This window comes from Salmo salar, chromosome ssa09 (genome assembly GCF_905237065.1).
Source record: "Salmo salar chromosome ssa09, Ssal_v3.1, whole genome shotgun sequence".
NCBI lineage: Eukaryota > Metazoa > Chordata > Actinopteri > Salmoniformes > Salmonidae > Salmo > Salmo salar.
In genome coordinates, this window is record NC_059450.1 from 39,165,446 (window position 1) to 39,182,741 (window position 17,296).

The 17,296-nt window shown below is 40.2% G+C and overlaps 1 protein-coding gene across 3 annotated transcripts; it reads right to left on the minus strand.

The window, feature by feature from the left end:
* Positions 1-3,022: 3,022 nt before the first annotated feature.
* LOC106611325 (MFS-type transporter SLC18B1) lies at positions 3,023-17,287 on the minus strand. Of its 3 annotated transcripts, XM_014211410.2 has the most exons (14): positions 16,791-17,287; positions 16,353-16,495; positions 12,885-12,980; positions 9,385-9,458; positions 9,015-9,162; positions 8,505-8,661; positions 8,123-8,259; positions 7,823-7,924; positions 4,491-4,582; positions 4,305-4,400; positions 4,085-4,159; positions 3,888-3,981; positions 3,352-3,401; positions 3,023-3,213 (listed from the first exon to the last, which is right to left on the minus strand). In XM_014211410.2, the coding sequence occupies exons 1-14, from the start codon at positions 16,828-16,830 to the stop codon at positions 3,156-3,158; spliced, it is 1,362 nt and encodes a 453-aa protein (XP_014066885.1). In that variant the 5' UTR covers positions 16,831-17,287; the 3' UTR covers positions 3,023-3,155. The 3 variants fall into 3 exon arrangements, with proteins under 3 accessions (XP_014066885.1, XP_014066884.1, XP_045579615.1); XM_014211409.2 differs by having other exon boundaries at positions 4,305-4,582; XM_045723659.1 differs by lacking the exon at positions 12,885-12,980 and having other exon boundaries at positions 4,305-4,582.
* Positions 17,288-17,296: the final 9 nt, after the last annotated feature.

Below are 17,296 nucleotides of genomic sequence, written 5' to 3' on the forward strand. Positions count from 1 at the left end.
GTGTCATTGTTCCTGAGGTTCACTAGCATTAGTGGATTATATTAGGCTAACGTTGTGTAGTAATTTAGGACATGTAGCCCATTTTGAATCATTATGGAACTCAGACCACCACATAGCAGGTTAAACCTGGAACCTGGCTAACGGTTCACAACGACTGGAACGTTGCCATACAGTTCCATGATTGGTGAGAATTAGGGTAGATTTATAGGACTATTGTTCAACCCCTATTGAACACTTTTCTCTCCACCTTCCAATATTATATGGATTTGAATCAAACCACTATTTTTTATTAATCAATATATTTCGTGCATAAAGGCTCTCCAAACAAATTATTTTTTTATGATTCATGCATACTTTCCTAACATTTTCCTAAATAATCTACAAGATCAGAGTATTTTTAAATCTACCAGTTGGCGCTGAAACAGAGAGGAAGATGCATACAGTGCTTTCGGAAAGTAGTCTTTTTCCACATTTTGTTACATTAGTCTTATTCTAAAATTGATAATACATTTCTTTCATCATCTACACACAATACCCAATAAACGACAAAGCAAAAACAGTTTTTTTGAACATTTTACCAATGTATTATGTATTCAGACCCTTCGCTATGAGACTCGAAATTGAGCTCAGGTGCATCCTGTTTCCATTGATCATCCTTGAGATTTTTCTACAACTTGGACTACACCTGTGGTAAATTCAATTGATTAGACATGATTTGGAAAGGCACATACCTGTCTATATAAAGGCCCCACAGTTGATAGTGCATGTCAAAGCAAATACCAAGCCATGAGGTCGAAGGAATTGTCCATAGCGCTCCAAGACAGGATTGTGTAGAGGCACAGGTCTGGGTACAGGTGCAAACAAAATTCTGCAGCATTGAAGGTCACCAAGAACACAGTGGCCTCCATCATTTTTAAATAGAAGAAGTTTGGAACCACAAAGATGCTGGCCGCCCGGCCAAACTGAGCAATCGGGGGGGAAAACGGCCTGGTCAGGGAGGTGACCAAAAACCCGATGGTCACTCTGACATGGCTCCAGAGTTCCTCTGTGGAGATGAGAGAACCTTCCAGAAGGACAACCATCTCTGCATCACTCCATCAGGCCTTTATGGTAAAGTGGCCAGACGGAAGCCACTCCTCAGCAAAAAGCATGACAGCCCGCTTGGAGTTTGCCAAAAGGCACCTAAAGGACTCTCAGACCATGAGAAACAAGTTTCTCTGGTCTGATGAAACCAAGATCGAACTCTTTGGCCTGAATGTCAAGCATCATGTCTGGAGGAAACCTGGCACCATCCCTACGGTGAAGCATGTTGGTGGCAGCATCATCATGATGTGGGGATGTTTTTCAGCAGCAGGGACTGTTAGACTAGTCAGGTTTGAGGGAAAGATGAATGGAGCAAAGTACAGAGAGATCCTTGATGAAAACCTGCTCCAGGCTGCTCAGGACCTCAGACTGGGGCAAAGGTTCACCTTCCAACAGGACAATGACCCTAAGCACACAGCCAAAGCAATGCAGGAGTGGCTTCGGGACAAGTCTCAATGTCCTTGAGTGGCCCAGCCAGAGCCCGGATTTGAACCAGATCGAACAACTCTGGAGGTACCCGAAAATAGCTGTGCAGTGACGCTCCCCATCCAAGCTGACAGAGCTTGACAGGATCTGCAGAGAAGAATGGGAGAAACTCCCCAAATACAGGTGTTGTTCCAAGCTTGTAGCATCATACCCAAGAAGACTCAAAGCTGTAAATGCTGCCAAAGGTTCTTCAACAAAGTGCTGAGTAAAGCTTCTGAATACTTGGGTAAATGTTATTTCAGTTTTGTATTTTTAATAAATTTGCAAAAATGTATAAAAACCTGTTTTTGCTTTGTCATTATGGGGTATAGATGAGGGGGGGAAAAACTATTTAATCAATTTTTGAATAAGGCTGTAACGTAAAATGTGGAAGTAGGGGTCTGAATGCACTGTAGATGGCATTCTTTCATTGATCCATGTACTCTATAGTCTGTCCACAAAATTCTAATTAAAAAGGTACACCATATTTAAATGGAAGGCTTAAGATAAATGTACTGAAAACCCTATTGAATATAAATTCCACCAAAAATCTGTTGGCCAGCAAGTGGGAAGTTTGTCAGCGGTTGAATTACATTTATTCAGCACACTCAAGGGAACCACTCCTGATATTCATGAAGTAAGCCTGAATATCAACTACTGAGAAGTGCATTTGAAAGGCGTAATATCGGAAATTGGGCCCTTTATGAATGATTACATTGGTGCATTACAAATAAAAAAAATATTGAATGTTGGCACTGAAATCACTCCATGTATGGAGTTCTGACGCCACTGTTCAGACATCATCCATGTCGTAGAGATTGGCGAATGAAAGGCATTTACATAGTACTGCATTTCAATATCGGTACAGATACTGTTAAAACGCCCTTTGCGTTGTCAAGTAAAAATTATTTCAAAACATTCTTCCGAAAGCAATGGTTTGGAAATAGTTGGCATGTAACTACAACAAAGGACTAGGCTTACATTTAGTTACATATTCAAATATTAGTGTCCTTGAATGAACTGCATTTTACATCACTTAATAAATGGACATACAATACTTGCTTGATTGGTCCATTTGAAAATATATATTTTTTTCTTGCCGTCACCGATATGGTCATTGGTCAATCTACATAGCCATAAAGGAGGTTAACTGTTCAGACATAACCCATGTCAGGTGTTGTGAAGATTGGAGAATGAGAAGCATATTAACATAGCCAACTGATATGTATAAATGCACTTTGATTATCGTCAAGTAAACATTCACCTGTTCCGAAGTACATGGTGTTTTAAAATAGTTTGTTAAAAGCTAATTCAAGTAGTTCCAAAGCTTTACCATGGCTTGTTGAGGTCCTTGACAGTTCAAGTAATTATATATACAGGTCTTATATGGTATTGGCATTATGCAAACTTAACTGCTTCTGTTATGATTGCTAATGCTATGACAACAAATGATAACTTGTGTAGTATCATCCTCTTAGGTTGTATATTTTAATACAAGTTACATTCCACGTTTAGCACATATGTACATATACAGGTGTAGGATCTTAATTTGACCAGTTTCTCACAGCAGAAAATATAAATTATTGTTGCTGGTAGATGATCGTTGTTCAGGTCAGAAGATGGGTAGCTTCATCGGAAGGTCTTTCGTTCTGGATTTGAGGAGCCCTTCAGATCCCAACAAATAAAAAAATTCAGGCACAAATACACATTTCTCCAAACCTGTTACTCTTTTCAAATGGCTCTCTCAATATAAATGTTTTACTTGTTTATGTAAATAAACAAAATCTAATATGGAATCATTACCTTTCTTGTCGTGTTCTTTGACAGAGAAAATATACACCAAGAAAAAAAGCCTGAGGAAAAGAGGAAACATTAGTCATATGCAGACAGCACATTGAAAAAAAAAAAAAAATTATAAAATTATCCATGTGACCTCAATCTTACTAACTAGCAGAAATAATGTGTTTATGTCCAAGTGAGCAATTTAGCAAAGACATTTGAGTTCCCCGTTTCTAGGGGTCAGGAGACGGCAGTCAGGAGTGTCGAGGCAGGACTGACAGTATTGAAGTGTGCCTAATAGGATTCATATCTGCCCTTCTGAACTGACTCAACCATTCATCTGAAGCTGTGGGAGATCATGGTCCAAGAACTGCCTCAACCATTCATCTGAAGCTGTGGGAGATCATGGTCCAAGAACTGCCAGAACCATTCATCTGAAGCTGTGGGAGATCATAGTCCAAGAACTGCCAGAACCATATGTCTGCTTTATTTGTTTTTTAAAGTGTCTGGAGACTCTTGTTGTAATGAAAAGCACTATATAAAATTATTATAATACATACGGCTAGAAAGTCCAGGCCTCCTTGAACAGAAGCAGCCCACTCAAAGCTCAGCTGTTGTGTGATGAAGCCACCGAGCGTTGGACCACAAAACATCCTGAACAAATAAAACACACCTTTGTTAAGAATTCATATCTCTGAACTCCAACTCTCAAATTGTGCCTCAGAGACTTAATATAAGAAAGACTGCAAGTACACACCCAAAGGACCACACTGCTCCAAACAATCCAGACACCAGTCCAAGAGTGCTCAGCCCCTCCTCAAATCCATTTTCACTGCCATTGGAAAATTATCAATATTATTTTGTATTCTGTACCTCGTGCATGATTATATGTTTTTCTAAGTGAAAATGGACATTGTAAATAGAGTATATTTGTATATGTGCGCAAGTGCCATGGTGTATGTAAATGGTCAACTCACTATGCACAGTCGAGTATTTCAGGGAAGGTAGGGATGGCAGTCATGCTAAGAGAGAATCCTATAATACCCAGCATGAAAACCACCAGCCACAGCTGACTAGAGACAAAAATTGTATCATATTGGCTTCTAGTTAGCAATAATAGCAGGACAAGTAGTACATTCACACTGACAATAACAAATGCTGACCTCTTTATCTGCAGAATGGGGACAGGACCTAAGAACCAGAAGCCAGTTGCTGTAAACAAGCCTCCTAGCACCATGAACCACGGCCTCGTGGACTGCAAACACAACCAGAAGGTAAAATCACATTATTGTATATGTATAAAAGAGAAGTTGTGACTACAATACACTACTGGTATTGGTTGGTGTTGAATATAGTATATTATACAACGGTTGGGTCTAATCCTGAATGCCGATTAGTTAAAGCCACATTCCAGCCAGTGTCTATTCCACAAGTTACCACCGGCTAAATCTATTATGTTAAAATACCTATTTACTCTGTTCCATCTGACTGCGCAATCCACTGTCTCATCAGCCCAGCCAGGCAATTTATAAACTTGCTCTCAACTATAAAAAGCATCTAGACATTCTCACATTTCTTTTAGACTAACATTTAGTTTAACAGGATATTTGTATAAACGTTGCTGTCTGTCTCTCCAAGATTGTTTCAATATTCAAATTTGATCTCCAGTTGTCACATAGTAATGAATGTGTCGGGACGAGACAGACAGGCAGGCAGCGTTTCTCAGCCAGTCAAAATCATGAATCAGCTGGCCTCATTTTTATGGATATAAATAAAGAAATGTCAATTGAAAAAAAAAGGTACAACCAAACGAAGTGCAGCTAGTTTGCAGTCTTTCCAGCTTCAGTTTGAAGTGATTGTGTTAGCTGTGTTGTTGGCTAGCTCCTCTGAACAACAGTGTCCTAACGAGAGAGCACATTTTCTATGTCAGGTAAAATCGCGCCTCATTAGGTCATTATTATGGATGTATCCAAATAAATGTCACTAGAAAACAGCTTAAACAAATGCAAATGCAGCTACTTTGCTGTTATTCTGACTGCGGTGTTTGACGTGACTAAGTTAGTTGGCAAGCTAGCAAGCAAGGGATAAGAATGTTGCCAGCCAGTATGGCAATGTAACATTTAGAATGAAAGTTCTGTCCATAGATACAGAACAAAAGGACTGAACGACTGGCAACCGAACCGATAGAACGAAAGACCAGCCGGCTTGGATAGCAACCCTAGATGTGTGTCGGGACTATATCTTGTGGAAGGATGAATAAATTCATCAAAATAACATTTAATGAAAATATGTCAATCACTATTTGAATATGCTGGTAACCAGTTGAATAAAAGTGATAATGCCATTGAAGTCGGTGTTTGGAGGATATGTTGGCACGGTTTCTCGGCACTGGACTTCTCGGGCCAAACAACACCTGCGCCAATATATCCTCCAAACACCGGCTTCTCGGGCATTATCATTTAAGTGTAGTATTATGTAGTCTGGTATTGGGGTTTATAGTATTGTAGTGTATATTGTTGTGTAGTGTTGTATAGTGTTTCATATTATAGTATTATATAGTGCATAGTATGTTGTATAGTGTGTTGTGAAGTGGTGTGTAGTATAGCACAGTCTTGTGTAGTGTTGTTGTATACTATATTGTTGTGTTGCATAGTGTTGTGTAGTGTTTTATAGTGTAGTGTAGCGTAGTGTTGTATATTATAATGTAGCATAGTATTGTATATTACCACTGATGATGATGATTATTATTATTATTATTATTATTATTATTATTATAATATAATAATAATAATAATAATAATAATTATTAGACCCTGCTGGTCATCTATGAACATTTGAACATCTTGGCCATGTTCTGTTATAATCTCCACCAGGCACAGCCAGAAGAGGACTGGCCACCCCTCATAGCCTCGTTCCTCTTTAGGTTTCTTCCTAGGTTCTGGCCTTTCTAGGGAGTTTTTCCTAGCCACCGTGCTTCTACACCTGCATTGCTTGCTGCTTGGGGTTTTAGGCTGGGTTTCTGTACAGCACTTTGAGATATCAGCTGATGTAAGAAGGGCTTTATAAATACATTTTGATTTGATATTAGTGTAGTATAGTATAGTGTGTTGTATAGTATAACATAGCACAGTCTTGTAGTGTTGTATAGTGTCTTGTATAATGTAGTGTTGTATAGTATAATATACAATGTAGTATAGTATAATGTAGTATAGTATAGCATAGTGTTGTATAATGTAGTATAGTGTTGTAGTATAGTGTAGTAAAGCACAGTCTTGTATAATGTAGTGTTGTATAGTATAATGTAGTGCTGTTGTATATTATCATGTAGTATAGTGTTGTATAGTATAATGGTGTATAGTACAATGTAGTATAGTGCTGGATAGTATACTGTAGTATAGTGTTGTATACTATAATGTAGCATTGTGTTGTACAATGTAGCATCATGTTGTATAGTATGCAGTTGTATAGTATAATGTAGAATAGAGTAGCACAGTGTTGTGTAATATAATGTCATATAGTGTAGTATGGTGTTGTATTGTATAGTGTTGCATAGTATAATGGTGTATAGTACAATGTAGAATAGTATAGTGTTGTATACTACAATGTAGCATAGTGTTGTATACTACAATGTAGCATAGTGTTGTATACTACAATGTAGCATAGTGTTGTATACTACAATGTAGCATTGTGTTGTATACTACAATGTAGCATTGTGTTGTATACTACAATGTTGTATACTACCATGTTCTATAGTGTTGTATAGTATAATGTAGCATATTGCTTTTTAGCATAGTGGTGTAATATATTAAGCAGCATAGTGTTTTATAGCACAGTGTTGTACAGTATAATAGTCTAGTGTTGTGTAGTATAGTGCGGTATAGTGTTGTATAGTATAATGTAGCATAGTGTTGTATAGTATAGGGTTGTATAGTGTAATGGTGTATAATGTAGATAGTGTAGTATAACATAGCGTTGTATAGTATAATGTAGCATAGTATAATGTAGCATAGCGTTGTTTAGTATAATGTAGCATTGTATAGTGTATAGTATAATGTAGTATAGTGTTGTATACTATAATGTATACTATAGTATACTATAATGTAGCATAGTGTCGTATAGTGTAGTATGGTATAATGTAGTATAGTGTTGTATAGTGTAGTATAATGTAGCATAGTGTTATATATTATAATGTAGTGTAGTGATGTATAGTATAATGTAGTGATGTATAGTATAATGTAGCGATGTATAGTATAATGTAGCATTGTATAGTACAGCGTTGTGTAGTGTAATGTGTATAGTGTAGCATTGTATAGTATAATGTAGTATAGTGTTGATTAGTATAATGTTGTATAGTATAATGTAGTATAGTGTAAATCAAATCAAATTTTATGTGCTGAAAACAGGGATGCTTACTTACAAGCCCTTAACCAACAATGTGGTGTATTATAGTATATTATAGTGTTGTATGGTGTAGTGTTGGGTTGACTGTACTCACAGGAAACCTGTCACTGATGATACCAAGCAGAGGTGAGGCTAGACAGTAAGGCAACGACAGACCAAGCAAGAGAAGACCCACATAACCTGGAGACAGGTCAAACTACATGGAGGAACAAAAACGGAAACATTAAGTTACCGAGATCCATCCTACTGGACATAATCGTATTTTGAAATGTGACAAATACATTCTCAAATATGAGGCTTTCAAGTATACCAGGGTTGGAGTATTTCAGTTCAGTCAATTAGGAAGTAAACTGAAATGGAATTCACCTCAACCCTTGTGTATGCTTTGCTTTACCGTATCAATGGCATATATGGACAAGGTCGCATCTAAAAAGCCGAGTCCCGAACTCAGTGTGAATATGGCAAAGCATATGAGGACTATCTTCAGATGCGTGAACAGCCTGAAGAAGGAGTCCTTGCTAGGATCAGCAGCTGAACAGAGGAACAAGCAGAATAATACAACAAGAAATATCATCACAGGAATCATTTCATAATGACAAAGAGAAAACATCTGGTCTCAACATGCATCTTTTAGACTCAGATAACTTAAACATTTAGGTAAAACTATACACAAGTTAACACTTTTCTTTAAAAGTGGGGGACATAAGGTATTTAGAAATACATTATAGACGTCTGACTATTAGTTAAAAGTTCATAAACCATAAATAAACCATTACCAAAGCTTGGTAAGATGTACATGTTGAAGGGGACCATGAGAAATAGGAAGCATCCCAGAGCCATGAAAGGAACTTCGTATCCAAACGACTGATACAGCCATCCACCTATTGGTGGTCCCAGTATAAGACCCAGCCCTGTAAATATCTCCAGACTACCCTAACAAGACAACACAATATTAAACTAAGTAAATGTGCACATTCAGTTTTACCTCGTACCCACAGACTTATATTTACAAAGTAGAAGGATCTGCCTTAAAATTTTGTTTGTATGGGTTCCAGTTCCAAATAGAATAGAGTCCAATTGAATCATCATATTATTATTATGACCAAATAGAGGAACTAATTACAATGCTCATTGCTAAGGATGCTTTCAGACAGACAAATGGTGCCAAACTCTTGGGATACAAAACATTTTAACCTCAACCATAATGTTTTTTTGTTTGAACATGGTGTTTAATTCCACCACATAACATATAGACTCTTACACAAGGGTTGGCTGACTAAACTCACCAGAACAGTTGCTATATTGTTTGGGAAAACTTTTGCTGAAACTGCAAAAGAAGAGGTCATTGCAGCACTGAAGCCCACAGCGTCAACAGACCTTATGATAAAGCACAGAATAATAAAAGTAGCTCCGTCAGGAACTTTGTCGAGTAAGCTGTAAAACAAGAACAGGAAATAATTAAATGAAAATATGTATTTGTCCATGTTGAGTAAAAATTGTAGGAGGGCACTTAAAATATAAAAAAAAAAAATGTGTTCTCATGAGCACTTTTCCTGGAATCTGTTGATGGATAACTAACTTATTTAAGTAGTCATCTGCCATTAATCACAATAGACAGTATGAGATGCTTGCAGAACACTATCAAATCTCACTCACCCAAAGAGAATGGTGCACACTGACGACACAAATAAGCCTGAAATTAGCATGAACTTTGCCCCGATCTGAACAATCTGAAAGGAGAGATAAGCAGGTGTTGTGTGTGTGAAAAGTCATATTGCAAGCAGAGTAGTCTGATCACTAAATGTTGTATGCATCCCGAATGCCACCCTGTTCCCTATGAAGTGCATCACTTTTGACCAGAGCCCTATGGTACCTAATCAGAAGTACATAGGGAACAGGGTGAAAGTATTCACACCCCTTGACTTATTCCACATTTTGTTGTGTTACAGCCTGAATTTAAAATGATTAAAATTGAGAATGTGTCTCACTGGCCTAAACACAATACCCCATAACGTCAAAGTGGAAATTGACAAATTATTTTAAAATGAAAAGCTGAAATGTCTTGAGTCAATAAGTATTCAACCCCTTTGTTAAGGCAAACCTAAAGTTCAGCAGAAAGAAATGTGTGCAATAAGTGTTTAACATGATTTGTGAATGACTACCTCATCTGTACTCCGCACATACAATTATCTGTGAAGTCCTGCAGTCGAGCAGTGAATTTCAAACACAGGTTCAACCACAAAGACCAGGGAGGTTTTCTAATGCCTCGCAGATGGGCACCTATTGGTATTTGAGCATGGTGAAGTTTTTTTGGTTTGTATATTACCCCCCTTTTTCTCCCCAATTTCGTGATATCCAATTGTGATCTTGTCTCATTGCTGCAACTCCCCAACGGGCTCGGTAGAGATGAAGGTTGAGTCATGCGTCCTCCGAAACGTGACCCGCCAAACAGCGCTTCTTAACACCCACCCGTTTAACCCGGAACCCAGCCGTACCAATGTGAGCTTGATAAGCCAAGTAAAAGCCTCCGGCTAAACCCTCCCCTAACCCAGATGACGCTGGGCCAATTGTGTGCCGCCCTATGGGATTCCCGGTCACAGCTTGAGATCAAACCCGGGTCTGTAGTGACGCGTCAAGCACTGTGATGCAGTGCCTTAGACCGCTCAACCACTCAGGAGGCCATGGTGAAGTTATTCATTTCACTTTGGATGGTGTATCAATACACCCAGTTACTACAAAGATACAGGCGTCCTTCCTAACTCAGTTGCCAGAGAGGAAAGAAACCGCTCAGGGGTTTCACCATGAGGCCAATGGTGACTTTAAACCAGTTACAGAATTTAATGACTGTGATAAGAGAAAAGGATGGATCGACATTGTAGTTACTTCACAATACTAACCTAAATGACAGAGTGAAAAGAATGAAGCCTGTACAGAAACAAAGATATTCCAAAACATGTAACCTGATAGCAGTAAGGCACAAAAGGAAAACTGCAAAAAATACATCATGTCCTGAATACAGTGTTATGTTTGGGGAAAATATATTTTATAATATTAAGATTTTTTTTAAATTGTGGTTTATCGTGGGTGCTGGGAGGAAAATTCTTCTTTCAGCAGGACAATAACCTAAAACACAAAACCAAATATACTGCTCAAAAAAATAAAAGGGAACACTTAAATAACACATCCTAGATCTGAAGGAAAGAAATAATCTTATTAAATACTTTTTTCTTTACATAGTTGAATGTGCTGACAACAAAATCACACAAAAAGAATCAATGGAAATCCAATTGATCAACCCATGGAGGTCTGGATTTGGAGTCACACTCAAAATTAAAGTGGAAAACCACACTACAGGCTGATCCAACTTTGATGTAATGTCCTTAAAACAAGTCAAAATGAGGCTCAGTAGTGTGTGTGGCCTCCACATGCCTGTATGACCTCCCTACAACGCCTGGGCATGCTCCTGATGAGGTGGCGGATGGTCTCCTGAGGGATCTCCTCCCAGACCTGGACTAAAGCATCCGCCAACTCCTGGACAGTCTGTGGTGCGACGTGGCGTTGGTGGATGGAGCGAGACATGATGTCCCAGATGTGCTCAATTGGATTCAGGTCTGGGGAATGGGCGGGCCAGTCCATAGCATCAATGCCTTCCTCTTGCAGGAACTGCTGACACACTCCAGCCACATGAGGTCTAGCATTGTCTTGCATTAGGAGGGACCCAGGGCCAACCGCACCAGCATATGGTCTCACAAGGGGTCTGAGGATCTCATCTCGGTACCTAATGGCAGTCAGGCTACCTCTGGTGAGCACATGGAGGGCTGTGCGGCCCCCCAAAGAAATGCCAGACCCACACCATGACTGACCCACCGCCAAACCGGTCATGCTGGAGGATGTTGCAGGCAGCAGAATGTTCTCCATGGCTTCTCCAGACTGTCACGTCTGTCACGTGCTCAGTGTGAACCTGCTTTCATCTGTGAAGAGCACAGGGTGCCACTGGCGAATTTGCCAATCTTGGTGTTCTCTGGCAAATGCCAAACGTGCTGCACGGTGTTGGGCTGTAAGCACAACCCCCACCTGTGGACGTCGGGCCCTCATACCACCCTCATGGAGTCTGTTTCTGACCGTTTGAGCAGACACATACACATTTGTGGCCTGCTGGAGGTCATTTTGCAGGGCTCTGGCAGTGCTTCTCCTGCTCCTCCTTGCACAAAGGCGGAGGTAGCGGTCCTGCTGCTGGGTTGTTGTCCTCCTACGGCCTCCTCCACGTCTCCTGATGTACTGGCCTGTCTCCTGGTAGCGCCTCCATGCTCTGGACACTACGCTGACAGACACAGCAAACCTTCTTGCCACAGCTCGCATTGATGTGCCATCCTGGATGTGCTGCACTACCTGAGCCACTTGTGTGGGTTGTAGACTTTGTCTCATGCTACCACTAGAGTGAAAGCACCGCCAGCATTCAAAAGTGACCAAAACATCAGCCAGGAAGCATAGGAACTGAGAAGTGGTCTGTGGTCACCACCTGCCGAACCACTCCTTTATTGGGGGTGTCTTGCTAATTGCCTATAATTTCCACCTGTTGTCTATTCCATTTGCACAACAGCATGTGAAATGTATTGTCAATCAGTGTTGCTTCCTAAGTGGACAGTTTGATTTCACAGAAGTGTGATTGACTTGGAGTTACACTGGAGTTGCTTACCAAGATCATATTGAATGTTCCTGAGTGGCCTAGTTACAGTTTTGACTTAAATCAACTTGAAAATCTATGTCAAGACTTGAAAATGGTTGTTTAACAATTATCAACAACCAACTTGACAGAGCTTGAAGAATTTAAAAATGAACAATTTGCAAATATTGTACAATCCAGGTGCACAAAGATCTTATTAGACTTACCCAGAAAACCTCACAGCTGTAATCATTGCTAAAGGTGATTCTAACATGTACTGACTCAGGGGTGTGAATAATTATTTAAATGAGATATATGCTAACATTTCTAAAAACATGTTTTCACTTTCTCATTATGGGTATTGTGTGTAGATGGGTGAGAGAAAAACATGTAATCTATTTTGAATTCAGGCTGTAAAAACAAAATGTGGAAGAAGTCAAGGGGTATGCATACTTTCTGAAGGCACTATAGCCTAGTTATTCCAAATACTTACATATTTACCCAGTACTAAGGAGCCCATCAGATTACACAGAGCATAGCAGCCAAATATAAGGCCAATGACAGTCTGACTGGCTCCTTTTTTCACAGCCTGTATAGAGACAATATACATAGAGTAAAGCTCCTGTATCTATCAATAAATTACAATATCAAACATACAGATACTGCAAAACACCAAAAAGCTTCAGTTATGATTGTGTACAAGATGTTGTTTTCCTTTTGGAAAGAGAAGGCATGTGCTTCACAAAATACTTTGGAAAACAGTCACAACAGTTAACTTTATAACAGTCTTGACTCAGTGTTTGTTTAGGTCAGCAACGTTCACTCATCTATAGGTTGAGTTTCCCAAAAGCATAAAGATCATCTTTAGCAATTAGATCAACTATCATCCTAAAAGTGAAATTCCAGGAATTGTCAACCTCATATTCATTCTCCAGTCTACATATGTGAAAACAGCACATTTCTATGATCTGTGGTTAAAAAGATAAAGGTCCTAAAAAAAAAGGCTTCTGTGACAGCAGAAGATAAGATAAAAAAAAATGTTTTAAACAGTACAAAAATTAAAATAAAAGATTTTCAAAACCTGCAACGAGCTTCTAGCCAGAGGGTGGGTATTAAGATGCTCTTTGAAGAGGTAGGATTTCAGATGTTTTCAGAAAAGATGGGCAGGGACTCTGCTGTCCTAGCATCAGGGGGAAGCTCATTCCACCATTGGGGTGCCAGGACAGAAAAGAGCTTTGACTGGGCTGAGTGGGAGTTGACCTCCAAGAAGGGTTGGGGGTACCAAGAGACCAGAGGTGGCAGAATAAAGAGCTCAGGTTGGGCTGTAGGCTTTGAGCATAGCCTGAAGGTAGTTCCTCTTGCTACTCCATAGCAAGCACCATAGTCTTGTAGTGGCTACGAACTTCGACTGGAAGCCAGTGGAGCGTGCGGAGAAGTGGGGTGACTTAGGAAGGTTGAACACCAGGCGGGCTGCAGCGTTCTGGATAAATTGCAGGGGTTTGATGGCACAAGCGGGGAGCCCAGCCAACAGAGAGCTGCAGTAGTCCAGACAGGAGAAGTGCCTGGATTAGGACCTGGGCCACTTTCTGTTATACTCTGTTGTAGAGCAGGGCTTTCCAACCCTGTTCCTGGAGAGCTACCGTCCTGTAGGTTCACGCCAACCCTGTTCCTGGAGAGCTACCGTGCTGTAGGTTCACTCCAAGCCTGTTCCTGGAGAGCTACCGTGCTGTAGGTTCACTCCAAGCCTGTTCCTGGAGAGCTACCGTGCTGTAGGTTCACTCCAAGCCTGTTCCTGGAGAGCTACCGTGCTGTAGGTTCACTCCAAGCCTGTTCCTGGAGAGCTACCGTCCTGTAGGTTCACTCCAAGCCTGTTCCTGGAGAGCTACCATCCTGTAGGTTCACTCCAAGCCTGTTCCTGGAGAGCTACCGTGCTGTAGGTTCACTCCAAGCCTGTTCCTGGAGAGCTACCGTCCTGTAGGTTCACTCCAAGCCTGTTCCTGGAGAGCTACCGTGCTGTAGGTTCACTCCAAGCCTGTTCCTGGAGAGCTACCGTGCTATAGGTTCACTCCAAGCCTGTTCCTGGAGAGCTACCATCCTGTAGGTTCACTCCAACCCTAATCTAGCACACCTGATTCTAATAATTAGCTGAATCAGGTTAGTTACAATTGGGGTTGGAGCAAAAACCTACAGGAGGGTTAGCTCTCCAGGAACAGGGTTGGAGAGCCCTGTCGTAGAGCATGAACCTGCAGGAGCGAGTTTCTACTTTGATGTTTGCATGAGTTGATGTGTGACTGAGTATCCATTGTATGCTTTGGTGCTTTTCTCGTGTCCAACACATTATACAAATACAAGTCAGTCATGACATCTAGTCTGAACTGGTATCTTACATCCAACCAATAAAATTAAGTGTACTTTACTACGGTACTGCTAAACATTAATTTAGTAATATTTCAATTCTAGAATCTGAATAAAGAAATCATGATTCTGCATAATAACTCCACATTAACTCACAGTTTAGTATATTGTTACGTTCCCCAGCAAGAAAACCATAAATGTCACTCAAACAGAAGGGGGAACTAACAAAGAGTCGCTGACAACCAAAACAAAACAGGTAGAGGTTTTAGGAGGGGTTCTGAAAGACACTCATGGGGGTGTCCACTGCAAGTTGACTAGCAACAACTGACACCCACCATTAACACCTACTAAATTTGCTCAAGAATAGGCAAACAAAAGAAAAACCCCACACCAAACTTAAAGATAGGAAGCAAACCAAAAAAGTGGCACAAAATGAAATCAAATAGGGAGCGCCAACTAAAGGTGTTGACCCTCCACATCTCTCAAGACAACTGATGATGGTGGACTTCAGGAAACAGCAGAGGGAGCACCCCCCTATCCACGTTGACAGGACAGTAGTGGAGAAGGTGGAAAGTTGTAAGTTCGTCAGCGTACATATCACTGACAAACTGAAATGGTCCACCCACACAGACAGTGTGGTGAAGGCGGCGCAACAGCGCCTCTTCAACCTCAGGAGGCTTAAGAAGTGGCTTGTCACCTAAAACACTCAAACTTTTACAGATGCACAATTGAGAGCATCCTGTCGGGCTGTATCACAGCCTGGTACGGCAACTGCCATCACCATCACTAGTACAGAGAGGCTGCTACCTACATACAGACTTAAAATCATTGGCCACTTAATTGAAAAAGATATATTATTTAACCTTTATTTAACTAGGCAAGTCAGTTAAGAACAAATTCTTATTTAAATGACAGCCTAGGGCCCTTGTTCAGGGGCAGAACAACAGATTTGTACCTTGTCAGCTCGGGGATTCGATCTAGCAACCTTTACAGTTACTGGCCCAACGCTCTAACCACTAGGCTACCTGCCTCCATGAATAAATGGAATACTAGTCAATTTATTAATTCCACTTTAATAATTTTTACATATCTTGCATTACTGATCATGTGTATACTGTATTCTACACGATCTATTGCATCTTGCCTATGCCGCTCTGACATTGCTGATCCAATGAACAATTCCATTTGTTGTGGAATTGTTAGATATTACTGCATGGTCTGAACTAGAAGCACAAGCATTTCACTACACTCGCTATAACATCTGCTAACCATGTGTATGTGACCAATAAAATTTGATTTGACAACAGGTGCACTGGGCCAGCCACTCGGAAATAGCACCTCGGCCAGCACAGGTGTAACACATACTGACTAACGAGGTGACACCAATCGGTAATCCTCTTTCCGTCTCGCCTAGTAGGTGGCTGATGCACAATACATTGTGTGATATCCGATATACCATAGAAGACACCAATCGGTGCGCCCTACGTGCTAACGAGCTATACGGCTAAAGTCCAACCTCAAAACTTAAATCGGAAAAAACAAAACCTGTAACAATATGTCATACTCAATGAGGAAGTACAATTATTGGTAGGCTATTGCACAATACCTCTTGGGGGAAGAATGGTCCCAGTATAGAGTAACAAATCATTGAGCTGAAGTTGACAGATGCGATTGACATCAATGTGAGGATCTGATATCTTGTCATCCTTTGATTAGGACTACTTGTTGATTCTTCTAATGCGCTGCCATCTACAGAAATAATACAAATCAAACAGTAAATACAATTTGGGCATTAAAAAACAAGGAATCCTTTAATTAGAAAATGACATACTTGCTGTCTGAGTAAGACTGTAACAACGTTTAGGCAACCAACAAGTGCATTCCTTAAATGAAGCTCCTTTATAATATCTGTAGTGGTAGGACTTTCATTCGTTGAATTCGCCTACAAACTCTGAAGACATTTTAAAAGACACTTGAGATGAACTGCGATTTTTTTATATATATTACATAGAAAAACGGCAATTTATCATTTAATTTCACCAACCTGTTTGTTGAACTTCATCAGAATCCATATTGTCATTCATAGATTATCCTACTAATCCGGATTGCTATTCAAATCACATATGCCGAGACTGAAATGTATATTACATCAATAACGTTAGATACTGCTTCATAAAGTTAGGGAAACCAAATGTGTCACAATGTGTCCGGTTAAATTCATAAATGACTCTTCGGAGCCAGCGGACATCTCAGAAGTATCGTGCCCTTGAATAAGGACTGGAGAAAGAGCACTGTATTCGAGAATTCGCCAAAACGCGAGTCTGGAGGAGGCCTAGGGTGTATTTATTACAACTATTCTGTTGATAAACGTTTCTTAAAAGGCACGAAACGTGTAGAGACCTAGCTGAATTTGTCAAATAAAAACGGTCGTTTTAGTTGCAAAACGAAACGTTTTGTAACTGTTTGGACTAATGCTTACACCCCTGACAAATCGAGAGTTGTGAAACTAACATTTTGAGCAGGGGTGGCTTCGTGACGTTTGATAAATCC

What these genes read in the sequence shown, in the direction of transcription:
- LOC106611325 (XM_014211409.2), bottom strand. Translation starts at nt 16,830, where the DNA reads ATGAATGACAATATGGATTCTGATGAAGTTCAACAAACAG. An exon ending in ACAATATAGCAACTGTTCTG is followed by an intron (nt 8,662 to 9,014) that starts GTGAGTTTAGTC and finishes TTGTCTTGTTAG; the next exon opens with GGTAGTCTGGAGATATTTAC. An exon ending in GAAATACTCGACTGTGCATA is followed by an intron (nt 4,160 to 4,304) that starts GTGAGTTGACCA and finishes TTCCAATGGCAG; the next exon opens with TGAAAATGGATTTGAGGAGG.